General features: G+C 49.3%; 1 protein-coding gene and 1 pseudogene across 4 annotated transcripts in view; one reads left to right on the plus strand and one right to left on the minus strand.

Annotated features, from left to right (window-relative positions):
• Positions 1 to 5021, minus strand: part of ARNT2 (aryl hydrocarbon receptor nuclear translocator 2) — a 156393-nt gene extending 151372 nt beyond the window's left edge. Inside the window, exon 1 of one of the 4 annotated variants that reach the window (XM_072737502.1) lies at positions 4768 to 5021. In XM_072737502.1, the coding sequence (XP_072593603.1) occupies positions 4768 to 4798 (31 nt within the window). In that variant the 5' untranslated portion in view covers positions 4799 to 5021. The remainder of the gene's footprint in view (positions 1 to 4767) is intronic. The other 3 variants (XM_072737497.1, XM_072737496.1, XM_072737498.1) reach the window with 3 other exon arrangements.
• A 5542-nt stretch (positions 5022 to 10563) lies between these two features.
• Positions 10564 to 11603, plus strand: LOC112922825 (60S ribosome subunit biogenesis protein NIP7 homolog pseudogene; annotated as a pseudogene).
• The last annotated feature ends 6058 nt before the right edge of the window (positions 11604 to 17661 follow it).

A 17661-nucleotide genomic window follows, 5' to 3' on the forward strand; every position in this document is an offset into this window, starting at 1 on the left:
AAATCAGATAAATTGTACAAAGTTAACCTAAACCTGAAATATAATCTCGTAAAGCATTTCATTACATATTACATATCTGTTTTGCTTAATTAATATCTATTTTATTTTACAAATGTATACATATCCATCTCTGCAGCAAACAGTGAGTGGTAGGAACTTGATCATAAAACACTGCCTATCAGAACCTCCTGTTACCTTAACATTAAACCAGGATATCCATCACCTCAGCCAAGATCCATGGGTCCCCATGTCCACCTTGTCTCACCTATAAAACATCTCATAATAGGCAGCAGTAATGATGTTTGTGTAAAGTGAATACCTGCAACGCTCGTGCAAGATAACAAGCAAATATCAGGACATCTCGATGAATCAACCAAACTCTTTAAACGACGACTGCCTACAAATCCGAGGATATAATGTCCTTTAACTTTTTTTTTGTAAGAACTGTCATATCAGAGAGCTTTGATTCTAAACTGATCGATATCACATTTGCTTTGTATGGAGTGATCTATAAGAGAAAGCTATAAAATCAAATGCTAACAAAAACTTAAAAAAAAAAGATTTATCCTCCAAGAGACAAACCTCAAATTGCCTTCATTTTTTCCTACCATTAACAATTTTAAAACTAACTTATTTGTGTGATTCTTTATGGCTATGTGTGCCCGTGGGCTGTAAGCAGCTCAGTGGCAATGGCTGTCCTGGTTTTATTCATAGTTTTATCTGATCACCTGGAACCTAGCTCTTGGTACCTGACACATAATAGTTCCTTAGTAAATATTGGCTGAGGAAGAAATAAACCTCTTTTTTAGGTATCATTCCTTTCACTTGGCAGAAGCCAAAAGTCCCTCAGCTCATCACTAGGCTCATAGCACATGCCTACATGGTAAACTTTATAAAGATTTTTTACTCAAAAGAAGACCAACACTCTATGTTAACTAACTGAATTTAAATAAATTTGAAAAAAAAAAGAGAGAGAGAGAAGACAACCGTATGTTTTACATGTGGATGGTCTGGCAGCAAAATGGACTTTTTGCCTAATGCATGGTACTAGACTGATTCTAAACACACGTTTTCAAAACATCCCTGAAATGCCTGTACAGCGTATAACTGATGGTGTGTCAGAGTGTTGAACTGGCAGTTTCTGCCTCAGGAGGAGATAAAACAGCGACGTGTCTTGCATTGACCCGTTCGCGGGTTCCACGGAACGCAGTATGTAAAGAACTCGGGACTTACGTGGTCAGCTCGGTGGGACATCTATCTCTACGTAGGGCAGGGCCACTGGCCACAAGCACCCCATGCCTCCCTCCCAGATCCTGAGTCTATCCCACTGTCAGTGTCCCTCTGGATCCCCAAAAGCATTGACAGGACAGCCACTGGAGGGCTCCCCAGGCCTTCACAAGTCTGCCCACATAACACCAGCCCAGAATGACCCTACATTCTCTGTAGGACATACTCTTTTAAAGGCCAGGTTTCAGAAGCTAGCTCCCCACAAGGCTTTCTCTGGGTTCCCGGCATGATGCAGGCACAGCCGTCCAATGTGTATTCCCTTGTACCTTCTGTTATGAAGTTATTCTCCTTATGCCTCCCCTGTTAGCCTCAGAACCCCCTGAGGTCAAAGAGCATCCTTCCTGACCTTACAATCTCCTGAACCCTGCAGAGTGCTTGGTACATCAAAAGTGTTCAATGTGTCTGTTGGACTGACCCAAACGTCCCTACATCTACAGCTGTTTACCCAGAGGACCTTCCTGGACCATGTAATCAGTTCCAAACTAAAATGTCAAAGACCAGAAACACGGAGGGAAAAGAAGTCTAGTAGCTGATTTCAGAAAGAAAAAAAAAAAAAAAGAAAGAAAGAAAGAAAGAAATTCTAAGTCTCTGAAACACTCCTTTAACATGTGCAAGCATGCCTTATTAATTACCTTGCAAATGCTCACTGCAGGAAATGTCCTGATAATGTCTAATTCCTGATGTTCTCTGGTCTGACTGTACCTGAGTCCCTCATGCTTCAGCTACAAAAGATTAAGGTGGAGTGATGGCATTGGAAAAGAAGTCCCCTTGTGCCCTGTGCCATTTCAGTTACAGATAACCCTCTACGCGTGAAACTAATCCAAACCTTCCCTATTCCATATGAATCAGAAATGCCTAAATATAACCCAAATAGGAAGGGAAGCAAATAATGCACACTTGCAACAGAAGTTTCTAGGACTCCATTCCCCAGTGTAGAGGACATATGTCATCCCCAGCCAGAGAGAATAGGGAAAATTGGCGTCTGGTGTAGGGCCTGGAAGTATGGAATGTCAGGTGTCACTGGAGACCCAGACTGCGGGGACAGAAGCCAGGAGAATTGTGGAGAGCCCAGGCTTTCTCTCCTCAGAGAGCATACCTCCCTCGGAGAAGCTGCTAGAATCTGGACCTAAAAGCCAATCAGGAGATCTGGAACAGGCAAATCAGAGGTTTAAATGGAGTTCCTATGGCCTGAACTACCAGACAATGTGAAGACTTCAGCTTTGTCCAGTGTCATGGACCCCAGATTGCCCTCACCACGCCTCACAGAGCAGGGGTGCTGTGTGCTGAGGGGTGTGCTGGCAGGCAGCCATGAGCTAGGAAAACGAACAAGTGGGCAGGTGTACAGAGGTGACAGGCTGTGGCCTTTGTACCCTGGGCACGAAGTAGCAGCACAAATAAATTTCGGTGCCTCCCAGTGCATTTGCCTGTGTTTACCAAGCTCTTACTCTTTGCAAAGCAACAACATCTGGGGAGAGGTGTGATGCAGGAGGAGGAGGAGGAGGTGTTCAAAGACGCGTCGGAGGACTCCTGCCCTGGATCGATGGACTCTGGGCAACAGGCTTGGGTGCCTGGCCTCTCTTTGCCAATCAAATCTGAAGTCTTGGGCACCTGGGTGGCTCAGTGGCCAAACATCTGCCTTTGGCTCAGGTCTTGATCCCAGGGTCCTGGGATTGAGTCCTGCATCAAGCTCCCTGAAGGGAGCCTGCTTCTCCGTCTGCCTGTGTCTCTGCCTCTCTCTGTGTGTCTCTCGTGAACAAATAAAATCTTAAAAAAAAAAAAAAAAATCTGAAGTGTTCTCTTGGGCTTTGCTGTATCCCTTCAAACTATATCTTTTCTCCCAAAGGAGAAGGTAGATGTTCATACTGGACAAGAACCACATGGCCCACAGATTGGAGTGTCATCACAGGGGACTGGAGAAGAGGAAAGACTTTTCATTTGAGAAGACCTCTCTGTGCTCGGGATGTCTGGCATGTCTGCCAATGCAGATAAGACCAGAAGACACCCGGTCTGCCAAGCAAGCCAGGTCTTTCCAGAGAGTAAAACAACCCCTCACCTGCATCATGTGAGTCTCCCACCTTCGAAGGCACAGGAAGCTGCCCCATATCTGTCTCAGACAGCTGGTGGAACAGTGTAAGGGGCAAAAACCATTTTGAACAGTGCCATGAGGGTATATGGGTGTGTATATATTATGTGAAGACTCTCCTTGATTTCATTCCTCTTTCCAACATAAACCTCTATTGGGCTAAAATATCCTCGTTTGATTGCCTTTGCTTTTTTTTTTTTTAACGTTAAAGCATTTACGCCCATCAATCTGCTGTTGACCTGTAAGCAGTGGCGCGGGCTGGAACTGCGGGTGCGCGGGGCAAGCACCCTGGAGCCGGTGTTCAGGTGCGCCACCTTCCCCTTCAGTGGCCTGGGCCACACATTCATGACATGCTCTTCCAGGGCTCCTCGTTTCTCCGAAGGAAAGTCCTTCCTTGGAACTCCTGGGACCCTCCACCTCCGTGTGTCCACAGCTGGGCAGTGCCGAGCCCAGGCCCCACCTGCCCCGAGGCGCCGTTCCTCGGCTGCAAGCCAATGCCAGGAGGTCTTACCACCGTGCCCCCAGCACGGGCCTCGGCCTCGCGTCGCCTCCCTGCCTCGAGGCCTCGCCGGCTCCTTCCCGTGCCTCTAGGCCAGGCTGTCAAGTCAACCTTTCGGAAGAGCAGTGTCATGTGACCCGCCTGCTCAATACCACCGAGGGCTCCTCCACGCGGCGGAGCGGGTCCAGACCCTCAGGTCCCACCACGTCTGCGACCCCGCGGCGCCCGCGCACGACCCCCGCCCGCCGGTGCTCCCCGAGGCCTGCCCGGCGGAGTCAGCCTCCCTGCGCCCTGGCCCCAGCCCTCAGCCCCAGCCCCAGCCCCGCGGGCGGCCCTGGGCGGGTCGGCCCTGGGAGCGCGGTCCCGGGCCGCGGTCGCGGAGGGCTCCTTGGCTGCGGGGTGCGGGGTGCGGGGTGCGGGGTGCGGGGTGCGGGGTGCGGGGTCCGGGGCACTCTTCCTCCTTTGCTGGGCGCCCGCCCTCCGTCCTGACGGGGGTGGGTCCTGCCTCCCCCCGGGGCACCAGGGCCGCGGCGGGGCGAGCGGGGGGAGGGGGGGGCGGGCCCGACACCCAGGACGTGAGAGCAGTGGGCTGGGGGCCTCGGGGCGGCCTCGGGGCGTCCTCGGGGGCCGCTCGCCCCCACCCCGGTCCCCGCCACGCGCAGGGGGCCGGCCCGCACCCGCAGCCGCAGCCGCAGCCCGGGAGGTCGCCGAGGGGGCCGGGCCGGGCGCGCGGGGGAAGCCGAGTTCCCGCCCGGGCCACCCTGTTGAATCCGCGCTGCAAACTTCTGCCGCCGCGGGGCCGCGCCGGGGCCGCCCGGGAGGGGGGCGGGGGCGGGGGCGGGGGCCGGGCCGGGGCTGCGGGCGCGGGGCTGCGGCGGGGCGCGCGGCCGCTACTCACCCGGAGGGTTGACGGCCGCCGGGGCTGCCATCTTGCCGGGAGCCGGGAGCCGGGCGCCGGGCGCCGGGAGCCGGGCGGGGCGGAGGGCGGCGCGGAGCCGGGCCCCGGAGGGCGGGCGGGCCCAGGCGCCGCCGCCGCCGCCACACAAAGGCCGGCGCGGGCGGGCGCTGCCTCCGCTCCCGCCGCCCCGCCCCGCCCCCGCCCCCGCCTCCCGGGCCGGCCTTTGTCGCGCGGCGGGGGGCGCGGGCCGCTGCTCCCCGCCGCCGGCAGCACCGCGAGACTTGCTGGCCGCGGGACCCCCGGGGCGAGGGCGCGGGGGGGGGGGCGGGGGCGGGGCGAGGGCGCGGGGGGCGGCGGGGGCGGGGCGGGGGCGGGGCGGGGGCGCGCGGGGGGGCGGGGGCAGCCCATTAGGATGCGGAGCGAAGCGGCCCTCGGAGGCGCGGCGGACAAAGGCGCCCAGTGCGGCTCCCTGGGCCCGCGGGCGCCGAGCGGGTCTCCGAGCGGGTCTCCGAGCGGGTCCCCGAGCGGGTCTCCGAGCGGGTCGCTGGGGAAGGCTGCGCGGAGCCCGGAGGGGCCTCTGTGTCCCTAGAAGCCCATAGCTCTTAGGAAGAAAACCCACCGAGGCGGCGCGGTAGGCGCAAGCCCGGGGGGAGGAAGGGCTGCATACCCCAGGTGACAGCCGAGAGGGGTGACACGGCCCCTCTTGTCCAAACGTAGACGCTATCTGCAAAAATACCGGCCTGTCTGAACCCCCAGTCCAGCATTGGGGGCTCATGGGGGGCGGGGGGTAGAAAAACAGAGCTCAGGAAGTATTTCCAAATAGGCATTGTCTTTGGGGAGTACTTGCACTATTGATCTGATTAATAGGCGCTTAATGATATCCATTTGGTTATCGACGGGGCAGACATTGAACGCGTGCTGTGTGCCAGCCAGGTGCGGGCTGCACCATGGAAGAGGGCCACTAGGGCTCTGCCCTCCGCCCCGGCTTCTGGCCTGGGGCTGGGGACGAGAGGTGTCCAAGAAGATATTTGCACTCAGGACGCACACAGCTGCCCGCTGGGGAGGGGTTGCTGCTGAATGAAAGCTGGCAGAGAGACCCTGGAGTGATCAGGGAAAATGAAAAGCAGGCTTTGAAGAAATGAGCAGGATGCGGAGAGGTGGACGGAGAAGACCTTTCAAGAGAAGACTCACGCCTTTGGGCACTTGGCGCCACGACAGGCCAGGCTCTGGGAGATGATGACAGAGAGCAACCCCTGTGTCAGCTGGGCACCCCCAGCATCCTTGTATCAAGCAGAATGTCCCCAATTCTCCCAACATCCGGCCAAATGAGAACCCAGCCTCTTTTCTGCATACAAGAGGCAACACACTCAAATACCCACAGGCACTTGATACACAGATACACTTGACTGAAGATTTCTTAAGGAAAGTGCAAGAGGAGGTTCACCTTGTTCACGCCACATCAAACAAGCTAAAAATCCATCCTAGATGTTCCCTCTTTGGCCCTGCTCCCCACCAGACAATCTCCATACAGGAGAGCCAGTATCACACACACCCGGTCCCCCCAAGCTCTGCACCTTCCCACTCTCCACACCCCTTGGAAGTCAGCACATTCTCCTTGGGGTTTCTCTATCAGCCCTGACATGTGGCTCCCTTGGATACTGTCTGCAAGCAAATATATTTGTAATGTTCACCCCCCCCCAAAAAAAGAAAACTGGGCTGGACATAATGTATCATCACGTACACACACATCTAACATGGACCTACATATTTCTTCTCAACAAGATTAACTTTCTTGCTGTACTGAGCGCTCCTGCCCATTTTCTAAATGATACTCTGCTGATACCTTTAATCATTCTGTGTGTGTCCGTTGCCATAAAAGACGGGTAGCACGTGGCCAGATGCTAGAGGCTGGGATGCTTCCATCATCGGCTTCGAGTCTGTGGTGCTGTGGTTTTCAGTGGGTAAGAACATGTGTGAATTTAATTTCACCTTCTCCCTGAGTCCCTGAACCTCTGAGGTGGTTGGTTTTTGCCCTTCCCATCCAATTCCAGCCCCCAGAGTTTGCAGATTAGGGAACCAAGGAGGCCCCAGGCCCCGGGGTAGAGGATCCCAAGGTCACACAGCTCTGCAGCCTGGCAGGACTTGGAATAGGATCACCCACAGTGCTGAGATTTCATGACTCGGGGGAGGTGTTGTGAAAGGTAGAGAAATAGGTTCTCTCTCTCTCTCTCTCTCTCTCTCTCTCTCTCTCATTAAATAGGTAAATACCCAGAAACATCGATTGTGCTGGAGAGCCCCCACTCTTAAGTAAACAGTCTGAAATGGAGCGGTTAGTCATTGCTGGATACTGAGTGGCGTTTACACAATGCAGTGGTCTCGTGCTAATTATGAGAGCTAGTAGACTGTGACCACTTAACAGGCTCAGGAATCCCGCTCAACCTTTAAACAACCTAGAACTCTTTTAAATTCCAAAGGAGGCTGCTGAATGGAAAGCTGAGATTTGCATTTTTTTTTTTTTTAAAGGAACGGAGGCAGAGGCGCTGGGCCCACAGAATGGAGAGTCCTGCTCCCAGAAATGGCCTGGGCTGGCAGCCACGGGGCTGGTGACTCCCCGGGGGAAGTGCCCAGTCACCTGGCCCCTCTTGTCATATCCCTGGGAGTTCGGCCACCAGAGACAAGACTCCCATTGTAGGATGTGTGACAACCCCGGATTTTTCTCTTCTCTTCACTTTCAAGATGGCAAGAGGCCGGGAATGAAAGCAGGGCCTTCGACAGAAAAAGACTGTGGAGGGGCAGGTAGATGAGCTGCAGATCTGCAGACAGGGGTGTTTCTTCCCCGCCCCACTCTGCCCAGCCCCTTTCTCCCTCCCTCACCCCTCTGTTCTTCTCAGCTTCTAGCTCTTTACTGGGCAGGAAGGCCTGTGGGGCTGTTGTTTAGTCCTACACAGGCCCTGACTACCCAGAAGCCCTGTGTGTAAGCAGCCCCCCACCAGCAGGTCTCCCCTTTACTCTCAGAGGCAGGGACTCAGCCCAGAGCCCAATGGGACCCTCAGGTTACAGAGATAGAGTGTGGCCTTTGAAGCAGAGAGTGTGGCACAGATGTTCTCTGTCCCAAATGTACTCTGCTACGCCCCTGGAGCTTTGTGAAGCCTCTCATGCCTCAGTTTCCCCACCTGTATGGCAGGTGACTTAGAACCTCTGTGTTGAATGCTAATGACAATGGACTCAAACGTGGTGATGTATGTGCTTTACAGACTTGAGAGGTTTCACAAGCCTGCTATGATAGCCCGGCAGAGAAGAAGGGACATATGGCAGGACCCCCACCCGAGAGAGGGGAGGACCGGGCAGAGAGGGAGGTAGAGAGAGAGAGAGAGAAAGAGATGGGAAGGGACAGCACCCTCATTCTGCCCTGTGGAGAGTAGGGAGAGGAAGAAGGGGAGGGAACAGGCTGTCAGCCGCATGTATTCTGACTTCCATCTTCAGGCCCTCAGACAAGCTGATGGAAAAACCAACAGCAGAGGGCCTTCCCCCACCTGGAAGCCCAGAGAGGGATACCACACGGGATGGTCCTGCAGGGATTGGGGGATGCAGATGTGCTGCTCTTGCCCCGCGGGGCCTCCTCAACCTGCTGTGCTGGGGACCCTTACCTTCCCACAGGTGAGGGGACCTGAAAAAACTGACTCTGGGCTCCTGGCTCCTGGGTGAGGGGGATGAACAGGCCTCAGGGAGCAGGGTTCAACAAAGCTCCACACCAGCGCCGCAGATCACAGCCATCCCCCAGGCCTCCTAAAGATGCCTTCAAGTTCACCAGCCAGGGGAGCACCCGAGCCCCTCGGAACAGAGGTGAGCGAGAATCCTAGGGCCCCTGCTCCCCACCAGGCCCTCCACCACCACCCAGGCACCACCCTGGGAGGGGAGGCAGCAGGATAAGGACCTCAGGATGACTGTGCATTCCATCTGACAGAGACCACCGTCTCCAGAAGACATCAGTGCTCAAGAGTAGAGTTTAGTTGGTTCAAAGGAGTCTGGGATGAGTAGGTTCCTGCCCCTGCCACTAGTACAAAGGAACGGTCCAAAGTCAGAACATAACAGACACACAAATCTATGGTGAAAATGCCCCATCTGTGAACTCTCAGGGATCAAAAATAAGTAGCAAGGTGTGAAAAGAATGCTAGAAATTCAAGAAGAAATGGAGAAAAATCCACAGGGCAGTGAAGTCTTCAGCTAAGCTCTTCCAGCATTTGATAGATCGAATACACAACTAATGATTGGTGTGACACGTGCCGATTTGAGGCTTCTGGTTTACTCTTAGCCAGACTGTAGCATCACGGAGTCCACTTGACCTAGAACGTGTCCTCCCTGCCCCCAGGGGGAAAGCACACAGCTGGGATCTGGTGGGTTTAGAGACGATATTGGACCATAATTCGACAGGCATGATCTTCCTCCCCAGAGATGTCCGTCCTGGGAGAGCTGCGCTCAGGCTAAAAGAGCCCAGTGTCTTACAGCCCAGGCTTCTTCAGGCGCTGGGGCAGCACGTGCTTGCCACCATCTTTGTGAGGTTTTTGGGCTTTCTCAGTTGTGGCGGCATCCCGGTGATCTTTCCTACTGCACGGAGCAGAATAAACTCTACAGTACTCTCAGGGAAAGGCCTCGGAAGCCAGACATCCCATGTGCCAACATTCCACTTACCTGCCCTGTGGCTTAGACTCTCTGTGCCTCAGTTTCCTCATCTATGAAATAGGGATAAAACAGTACTTACACCATATGGGTTTTGTGAGAACTCAGTGAGCTAACATTTGTAAAATGCTTAGAACAGGGGCACCTGGGTGGTTCAGTTGGTTCAGCATCTGCCTTTGGTTCAGGTCATGATCCTGGGATCCTGGGATTGAGCCCCACATCCGGCTCCCTGCTCACCGGGGAGTCTGCTTTTCCTTCTCTCTTTGCTGCTGCTCCCCTGCTTGTGCTCTCTCTCTCTCTGAGTCAGAGATAAATAAATAAAATCTTTTAAAAATCTTTTAAAAAGTATAGAACATGATCTCACATGTGGTTGGCAAAATGTATTTGTTGATATTATGATTGTTATCCAAGACTTAGGTTCAGTAGCCAAGGATGAAATGGGGTGAATTTGGGGAGGGGGAGGAGAAATTCAAAACCATAGCAAGTGACAATTTGGAAAATAGTGTAAAGATGACTGTACATCAAAAGCTAACCCCAGAGAAAAATTCACAGCTGCAAATATTTGATTATTAAACAGGAATAAATGAAAATGAGTGAACTCCATTCAGGTTAAAACGGTGAAGTCTGTCAGTAAGGACTTGCTGCTTTGTACATGAGAGCTCCCCAACTCAAACTGGTGCCAATGGAAGAATCCAGAGAAAGGTTGAATGACCCAGACGTAACCAGTTGTTACACTTCAGGAAAACTGGAACCGTGCATCTGATCATCACCAGGACTCATTGTGCATATTTTCTCTCTCTCCTTACCACTCCCACATCCTCCACGTGGGAATGACCTAGCTCCTGACATGTAGAGTCAGCACAATCTCTGGTTCCCACAAACAGAGAGGAGCTCCAACTCTTCCTCCATTATGAAGTTGAAGGCTGGGGCCACCATGGCTTAGATGCCCACCCCTGGATCAACCACATCTAGGGGGCAGGTGACCATGACCATCCTGGTGGAACCCTGTGGCTTGAAAGAACAGGGATGCTATCCCCAGAAAAGGACACAAGGCCCTTTCCACAGATGGCCACTACAACGTGGGGAAAAATGATCTGAGATAAATGCAGAGACTGATTTTGTAAGAAGTCAGAAACGTTTATAAGAAAGAAAAAAGAAGGATCCAGTGCTGTAACCCAGCGGGAAAATGAGGCCTTTGAAGAAGAGACTCACTTAATGTTTGAGAAGATAGTAAAATACATCGGGGAGAATCTTTAGCCACTGGTCGACAGGCTGGACAGCACCTACTGTTTCAGGCTGCACAACAACCAGGTGTACTACGTGAGTGAGAAGATCCTAAAGTTGGCCGCCAACATCTCTGGGGACAAGCTGGTGTCGCTGGGGACCTGCTTTGGAAAATTCACTAAGAGTCACAGATTCCGATTACATGTCACAGCGCTGGATTACCTTGCACCCTATGCCAAGGATAAAATGTGGATAAAGCCTGGAGCAGAGCAGTTTTTCCTGTATGGGAACCATGTGTTGAAATCTGGACTGAGTCGAATCACTGAAAATACTTGTCAGTACCAGGGAGTGGTGGTGTACTCCATGGCAGACGTCCCTTTGGGTTTTGGGGTGGCAGCAAAGTCTACACAAGACTGCAGTAAAGTAGACCCCATGGCAACTGTGGCATTTCATCAAGCAGACATTGGGGAATATGTGCCAATGAAGAGACATTGACTTAAAACGAAATCATCGCGAGGACTTATGGCTGTGTGGAAGGGCCTGGCTTTGTTTCCTGTGTCTGTGTAGGCTCCATCATCATGTTGAATTTTGTCAACACTGTGACTTCTTCAGGGACTTCTTAGTTTAATATTCTCACTATTACAGACAAATGCAGGTTGGATTCTTATGCGGAAATGGCTCAAAAATGGTATTTCAGATCTTTGTGTTTGTGACTAAAAAGAATACTGTGTTTTATATTTGAATCGGAGGGCTTCTTGTTTTGAGAAACAGGTTCTAAGTCATTCGAACTGAGGACAAGAATAGCTAGCTTTTTGTTATCTGTGATAACACTATTTTCCAAACTCATGATAAGACACAATAGATTTTCTTCATTATTTTTTAATACCATGAAAGTTAGATATCGCCGTATTAGAATGGTAGGTCACATGTGAGATTTTACAAATGAAATTTATATAAAATAATATTGATTTTTTTCCGCTAATTTTCTATATAGTAGATGCTGTGTGGTATACAAGAAAACCTTGGATTCAAACCCCAGTTCTGACACTTATCAGCTGTATGACTTTGGAGGCATCATTAAACTTTGATAAGCTTATTTTTTTTTCTTCTGCTTCCAAAAACAGCTTTAACCATCTACCTAAGAATGGTTTTTAGAATTAGAAATCATGTTTGTAAAGCACTTAGCCCAGTGCCTGTCTCATGTTAGGTGTTAAATGGAAAGAATTCTTTTTATATTGCAGATACTGGGTATTTCTATTACTAGGGATAGGATCTCATGAGTATAATTTGAGTATATATCTTGGTTCTTATTCTTTTTCTTAGATGGTATGGTCCCAGGCTAATGTTATTTTCATCACCTTGATTTCTTAAAAGGTGATTTCCCTTACAAACCTTTACTTACCTGACTGGACTAGACAGAGAGCGCTAATCAGACACTGAAATAATTCAGCTCCCTCTATCCTTGCCCACTCCTGGCAAAATTATTTTTGAAATTATTAAAACGTTTTTTTTAATTAAAAAAAATTCCACTAAGTTTTAAGAAACTGCCTGTATTAAACATTTCTTTATTTTTTTAATTAATTTTTATTGGTGTTCAATTTACCAACATACAGTAAAACACCCAGTGCTCATCCCGTCAAGTTTCCACCTCAGTGCCCGTCACCCATTCCCCTCCAACACCCGCCCTCCTCCCCTTCCACCACCCCTAGTTCGTTTCCCCGAGTTAGGAGTCTTTATGTTCTGTCTCCCTTCCTGATATTTCCCAACATTTCTTTTCCCTTCCTTTATATTCCCTTTCACTATTATTCATATTCCCCAAATGAATGAGAACATACACTGTTTGTCCTTCTCCGATTGACTTACTTCACTCAGCATAATACCCTCCAGTTCCATCCACGTTGAAGCAAATGGTGGGTATTTGTCGTTTCTAATGGCTGAGTAATATTCCATTGTATACATAAACCACATCTTCTTTATCCATTCATCTTTCGATGGACACCGAGGCTCCTTCCACAGTTTGGCTATTGTGGCCATTGCTGATAGAAACATCGGGGTGCAGGTGTCCCGACGTTTCATTGCATCTGAATCTTTGGGGTAAATCCCCAACAGTGCAATTGCTGGGTCGTAGGGCAGGTCTATTTTTAACTCTTTGAGGAACCTCCACACAGTTTTCCAGAGTGGCTGCACCAGTTCACATTCCCACCAACAGTGTAAGAGGGTTCCCCTTTCTCCGCATCCTCTCCAACATTTGTGGTTTCCTGCCTTGTTAATTTTCCCCATTCTCACTGGTGTGAGGTGGTATCTCATTGTGGTTTTGATTTGTATTTCCCTGATGGCAAGTGATGCAGAGCATTTTCTCATGTGCATGTTGGCCAAGTCCATGTCTTCGTTTGTGAGATTTCTCTTCATGTCTTTTGCCCATTTCATGATTGGATTGTTTGTTTCTTTGGTGTTGAGTTTAATAAGTTCTTTATAGATTTTGGAAACTAGCCCTTTATCTGATATGTCATTTGCAAATATCTTCTCCCATTCTGTAGGTTGTCTTTGGGTTTTGTTGACTGTATCCTTTGCTGTGCAAAAGCTTCTTATCTTGATGAAGTCCCAATAGTTCATTTTTGCTTTTGTTTCTTTTGCCTTTGTGGATGTATCTTGCAAGAAGTTACTGTGGCCGAGTTCAAAGAGGGTGTTGCCTGTGTTCTCTTCTATAATTTTGATGGACTCTTGTCTCACATTTAGATCTCTCATCCATTTTGAGTTTATCTTTGTGTATGGTGAAAGAGAGTGGTCCAGTTTCATTCTTCTGCATGTGGATGTCCAATTTTCCCATCACCATTTATTGAAGAGACTGTCTTTCTTCCAATGGATAGTCTTTCCTCCTTTATCAAATATTAGATGACCATACATTTCAGGGTCCACTTCTGGGTTCTCTATTCTGTTCCATTGATCTATGTGTCTGTTTTTGTGCCAGTACCACACTGTCTTGATGACCACAGCTTTGTAGTACAACCTGAAATCTGGCATTGTGATGCCCCCAGCTATGGTTTTCTTTTTTAAAATTCCCCTGGCTATTCGGGGTCTTTTCTGATTCCACACAAATCTTAAAATAATTTGTTCTAACTCTCTGAAGAAAGGCCATGGTATTTTGATAGGTATTGCATTAAACGTGTAAATTGCCCTGGGTAACATTGACATTTTTACAATATTAATTCTGCCAATCCATGAGCATGGAATATTTTTCCATCTCTTTGTGTCTTCCTCAATTTCTTTCAGAAGTTAAACATTTCTTTAATACACTGCTTTATTTTTTTCCTGCTTATTTTAAATTCCAAAGGTGACATCTCTAAAAATAAATGTTTCAAATAAAAAAATAATAATAAAGAAAAAAGAAACATCTATGAATTAGTCCAAGGGTAGAGTCTTTGGAAAGGACCTCCATGTATCCACCTATTGATCCCTACCCTCCCCACCAACAATCGTGCTCTGATAGACTCCAGCTTCTTGTTGCTTCTGACATCCATTGCATACCGTGATACCTCCTTTCCCCTCTCCTCCAGTGGAGATTATGTGGCTTTCTCGGTGAAGGGGTTCCGTGTCCCAGCTCTCCCCTCTTCTGGCACATACCCCACTGTGCTGGGATTCCCATCCTCTCTATGCTTCTTTCATTTAGCTGTGAGCTTCTGCCTTCATATCTTTGTTTCTCCCCTGGCACCTAGCTCGTATCCTGAGCCACAGGAGATCTTCTAGTAAGATGGAGTGAGTGGTTGACTGTCTTATCAGATGACAGTGCTCATATAACCCAGCACGCCTCCTGTTCTGTCCTCCGCAGCAGGATGTACAGTGAATGCTGCTGAGCGTGTTTCCCTCTGCGGCAGCTAACACGTTCCCAGGACTTCTCTTACAACTCCTCTTGGCTGGGCTTTTATTATTTTTTTCCTGCTATAATTCTGATCATATTATATTCAAAGCTACATTGGTTACTCTCGGAGAACAAGAGGAAAATGAGTATGACAAGGATACTCCGAGCTCGGTGCTCTACTCAGTGAGTCCTTGTGCTTCCCAAGTACATGAGAAGGAGCTCAGCAGCTCCATTCCCAGCAACAATTGTAACCCGCCGCCCCACGATCAGCTCTTTCAAACTTTCCAGTCGCTTTAACATCATGATTTCACAGGCTCGGGCGTTTTTGATTTGGCCTCCTTAGTGATGAAATGCCACATGTGTGAATTTATTCCGATTTTAATAGGTAGCCACTTTCCTGTTGGTATTAATCCATTTTGGAAACCACCCTCACAAATGACAATTTTTTCACCCAGCATAATAAGATTCTCTGACCGTTTTAGCGGGTAATTCTAAAGAGGCGCCTTTGAGCTTATGTTATTTATAAAGAGGTCGTTATTGCTTAAAAATGCCAAGTGAATTAATGGGGTTGGTTAATGATTAATCTCTCTCTCTCCAAGTAATATTCAACATTCCGTTGGCGTCCACACTGGTTACTCTGACACAACACGCCCAGACCAAGTTCATTATCCAGCCAACTGGTCTGCGACTGCTCACTCATTAGCATGCATATTACCACAAATAGAGGACAAGTGACAGTGACTCCCTCACTGTAGGTCACAGTGATAGAAGGGAATAAGCACATTTCTGTTTACGAGCATTTATTTTGAGCACACGGGGTCTAACTCATTGAAGGGTTAGATTTTGGTCTTCTTCTTCTTCTTCTTCTTCTTCTTCTTCTTCTTCTCTTTAGATTTTGGTCTTCTGAACATCTACCTATTTTAAACACAGTTTTCGAATTGAACTTTAAAAAAAACATCTCGTACACAGATTAGAGGTAAACCTTAGAAACTTTTCCATTGCCCCTGCTTGCTGTATCCATCAGGAGACTGAAGGTTAGAGATGCACCTGCTCTGGACCGTGTTAGCATCCTGGGCGAGGTGGGGAGGTATTGGCTACAGGGAAGGCAGGTCAATCACTGTTGCTCTATTGTTGTGTCCCAAAGGATGACATGAACACCCACTTTCCCCATTAGCAGGGGGTCTAGCCTTCACAAGTCCCCCTCCCTCCCCCCAGCCAGGCATCTCCAGGGGGTTCTTAAGAAATCCGAATTTCCCACAGGTCTATCTTGGGGCCTCACCACTCCAATTGGCCACCTCCTCATAGCATCTGCTCCAGGACTGTCTCCTGGTTGGCACCTGTCTCTTCTGGGGCCCCTGTTGTACTTCTGCTCTGCTAGGCACTGTTGCCAACAGAAGGGCTGCCATGGGGTAGGTCTCTGCCTCCTCTACTACCAAGGGCAGTTCCTGTTTTTCCTTAACCCCTGCGAGGAGGGCTGGAACCCAGAAGTATCTCCAGCCCCTGGCCCAGGTGCTGACTACCCCAGAACTGGCCATTCTATGTGCTAACTCATCTGCCACTTGCACTGAAAACCCACTTGCTATCAACTAAGCACCAAGCCAAACCAAAGAACGGGGTTATGTTGGTGCCACTGGCTGCCTGCCTCCATGCACTCACCCCTCACCCAAGTGCTCCAGCCTCCTCCACTTCCTAAAGTCCAGAGCTATGATTTCTTCCAGCACCCAGAAAGAGGAAAAATCCCTCCTTATGCCCCTGATTTAGGTCACCAGCTCCCCTCGAGGACTGAAGGTGGCACCTGAATTCCCTTCCTGACCTACAAGTCTATAGGTTCCTCTCTTTGCGGCCTCAGCAAGACAGCAGTGAGACTAGTAGCAGGATGTTTCCCTACGTGTGAGTTTCTCCATCTTGCATAAGATTTTAAAGCAAATTCCCTATTATAAAAGAAAATTCATGTAGGATGGTGGGGGTGGTTGCCAGGGTGGGGCTGGGTCTCCTCATCCCCTGCCACTGTCTGGTAAAACTATAACAACTGCATTGTTGAGGGGAAATGAGCAAGAACATGCATAGGAGAAAGTGCAGATCTTCACGTGGACTTTATTTCATCTCTCAAGCTTCTAAAATTGTGATTTAAAAAGAACATTTGTCTACAAAATCATCTTTGGTTTTATTATCCTTGAAGGGAAAAGTAATAATATTAAAAGTAATAATCATCCCAATATTTGCTGTGAGAACCATCTGCCTTTGCCCTGTACAGACCCCTGGCACTTTGTTTGCACACCTCAACCTCACGAGGACTTGGTCAGACAGTGAGCAAGCCCCAGGATGTGAGCATCCTGCCTGGTAATGACACATCCTAGACACTATTGATATAAGGTGTCCTGAAACCCTCACTTCCTCTTTTTTCTGGGGACAGGCATATTCCTCATTGGGAGATTCCCTTGTTACTTTCTCAGTGGACATGGAGAAGAGCCCTTTGCTGGATTGGCATGGTTGTTTCTGAGCAGCAGAAAATTCAAGTCCAGATCCTGGGTTGAGACTGAGATCAGGGCTAAACTCAGAGGTAGGAAGCCAACACGAAATATAAAATTGTCTAAGGCAGGTGTTGACTCAAAAGCTCTTTCTTTTCACAAGCAAAAAGAACAGGAATAGAGAATGTGAGACCTACTAAAGAGAAATATATATTTGAAGAAGAAGGAGGAGGAAAAGGAGCAAGAAGAGAAGAAGGAGAAGGAGGAGAGGGATGCACTTGGCTGTCGTGACTCAGTGATACCAGCCACAAGGCCACCTGTCTCATCTCCATCACTCTGCATCTGGCCCGTGCACCCCCCCCCCACACTCACACACCCCGTATCTTACTTGGAAGCCCTCCTTAGGGTGCCAGGCAGGTTTGCTGTAAGAAGGCAATGAGCTACTCAGCCCACAGGAGCACCCTGGTGTACTTTCTATTTTTGTTCCCTATTAAACATAAATTGGCTTTTGGTCAGTCCAGTCTGTCCCTCAAAATCTGATAAGTGTGCTTGAGTTCAAAACAAAACAAATGTTCCAGACCATGGATGATGGTCATGCCCAAAATGATGTTGAGAATCTCCTGGCTGCCCTGAAAGGCATCTTGGTCTTGCTGGTTTCCAATTTTAATC

This window comes from Vulpes vulpes, chromosome 14 (genome assembly GCF_048418805.1).
Source record: "Vulpes vulpes isolate BD-2025 chromosome 14, VulVul3, whole genome shotgun sequence".
In the NCBI taxonomy this organism is placed as follows: domain Eukaryota; kingdom Metazoa; phylum Chordata; class Mammalia; order Carnivora; family Canidae; genus Vulpes; species Vulpes vulpes.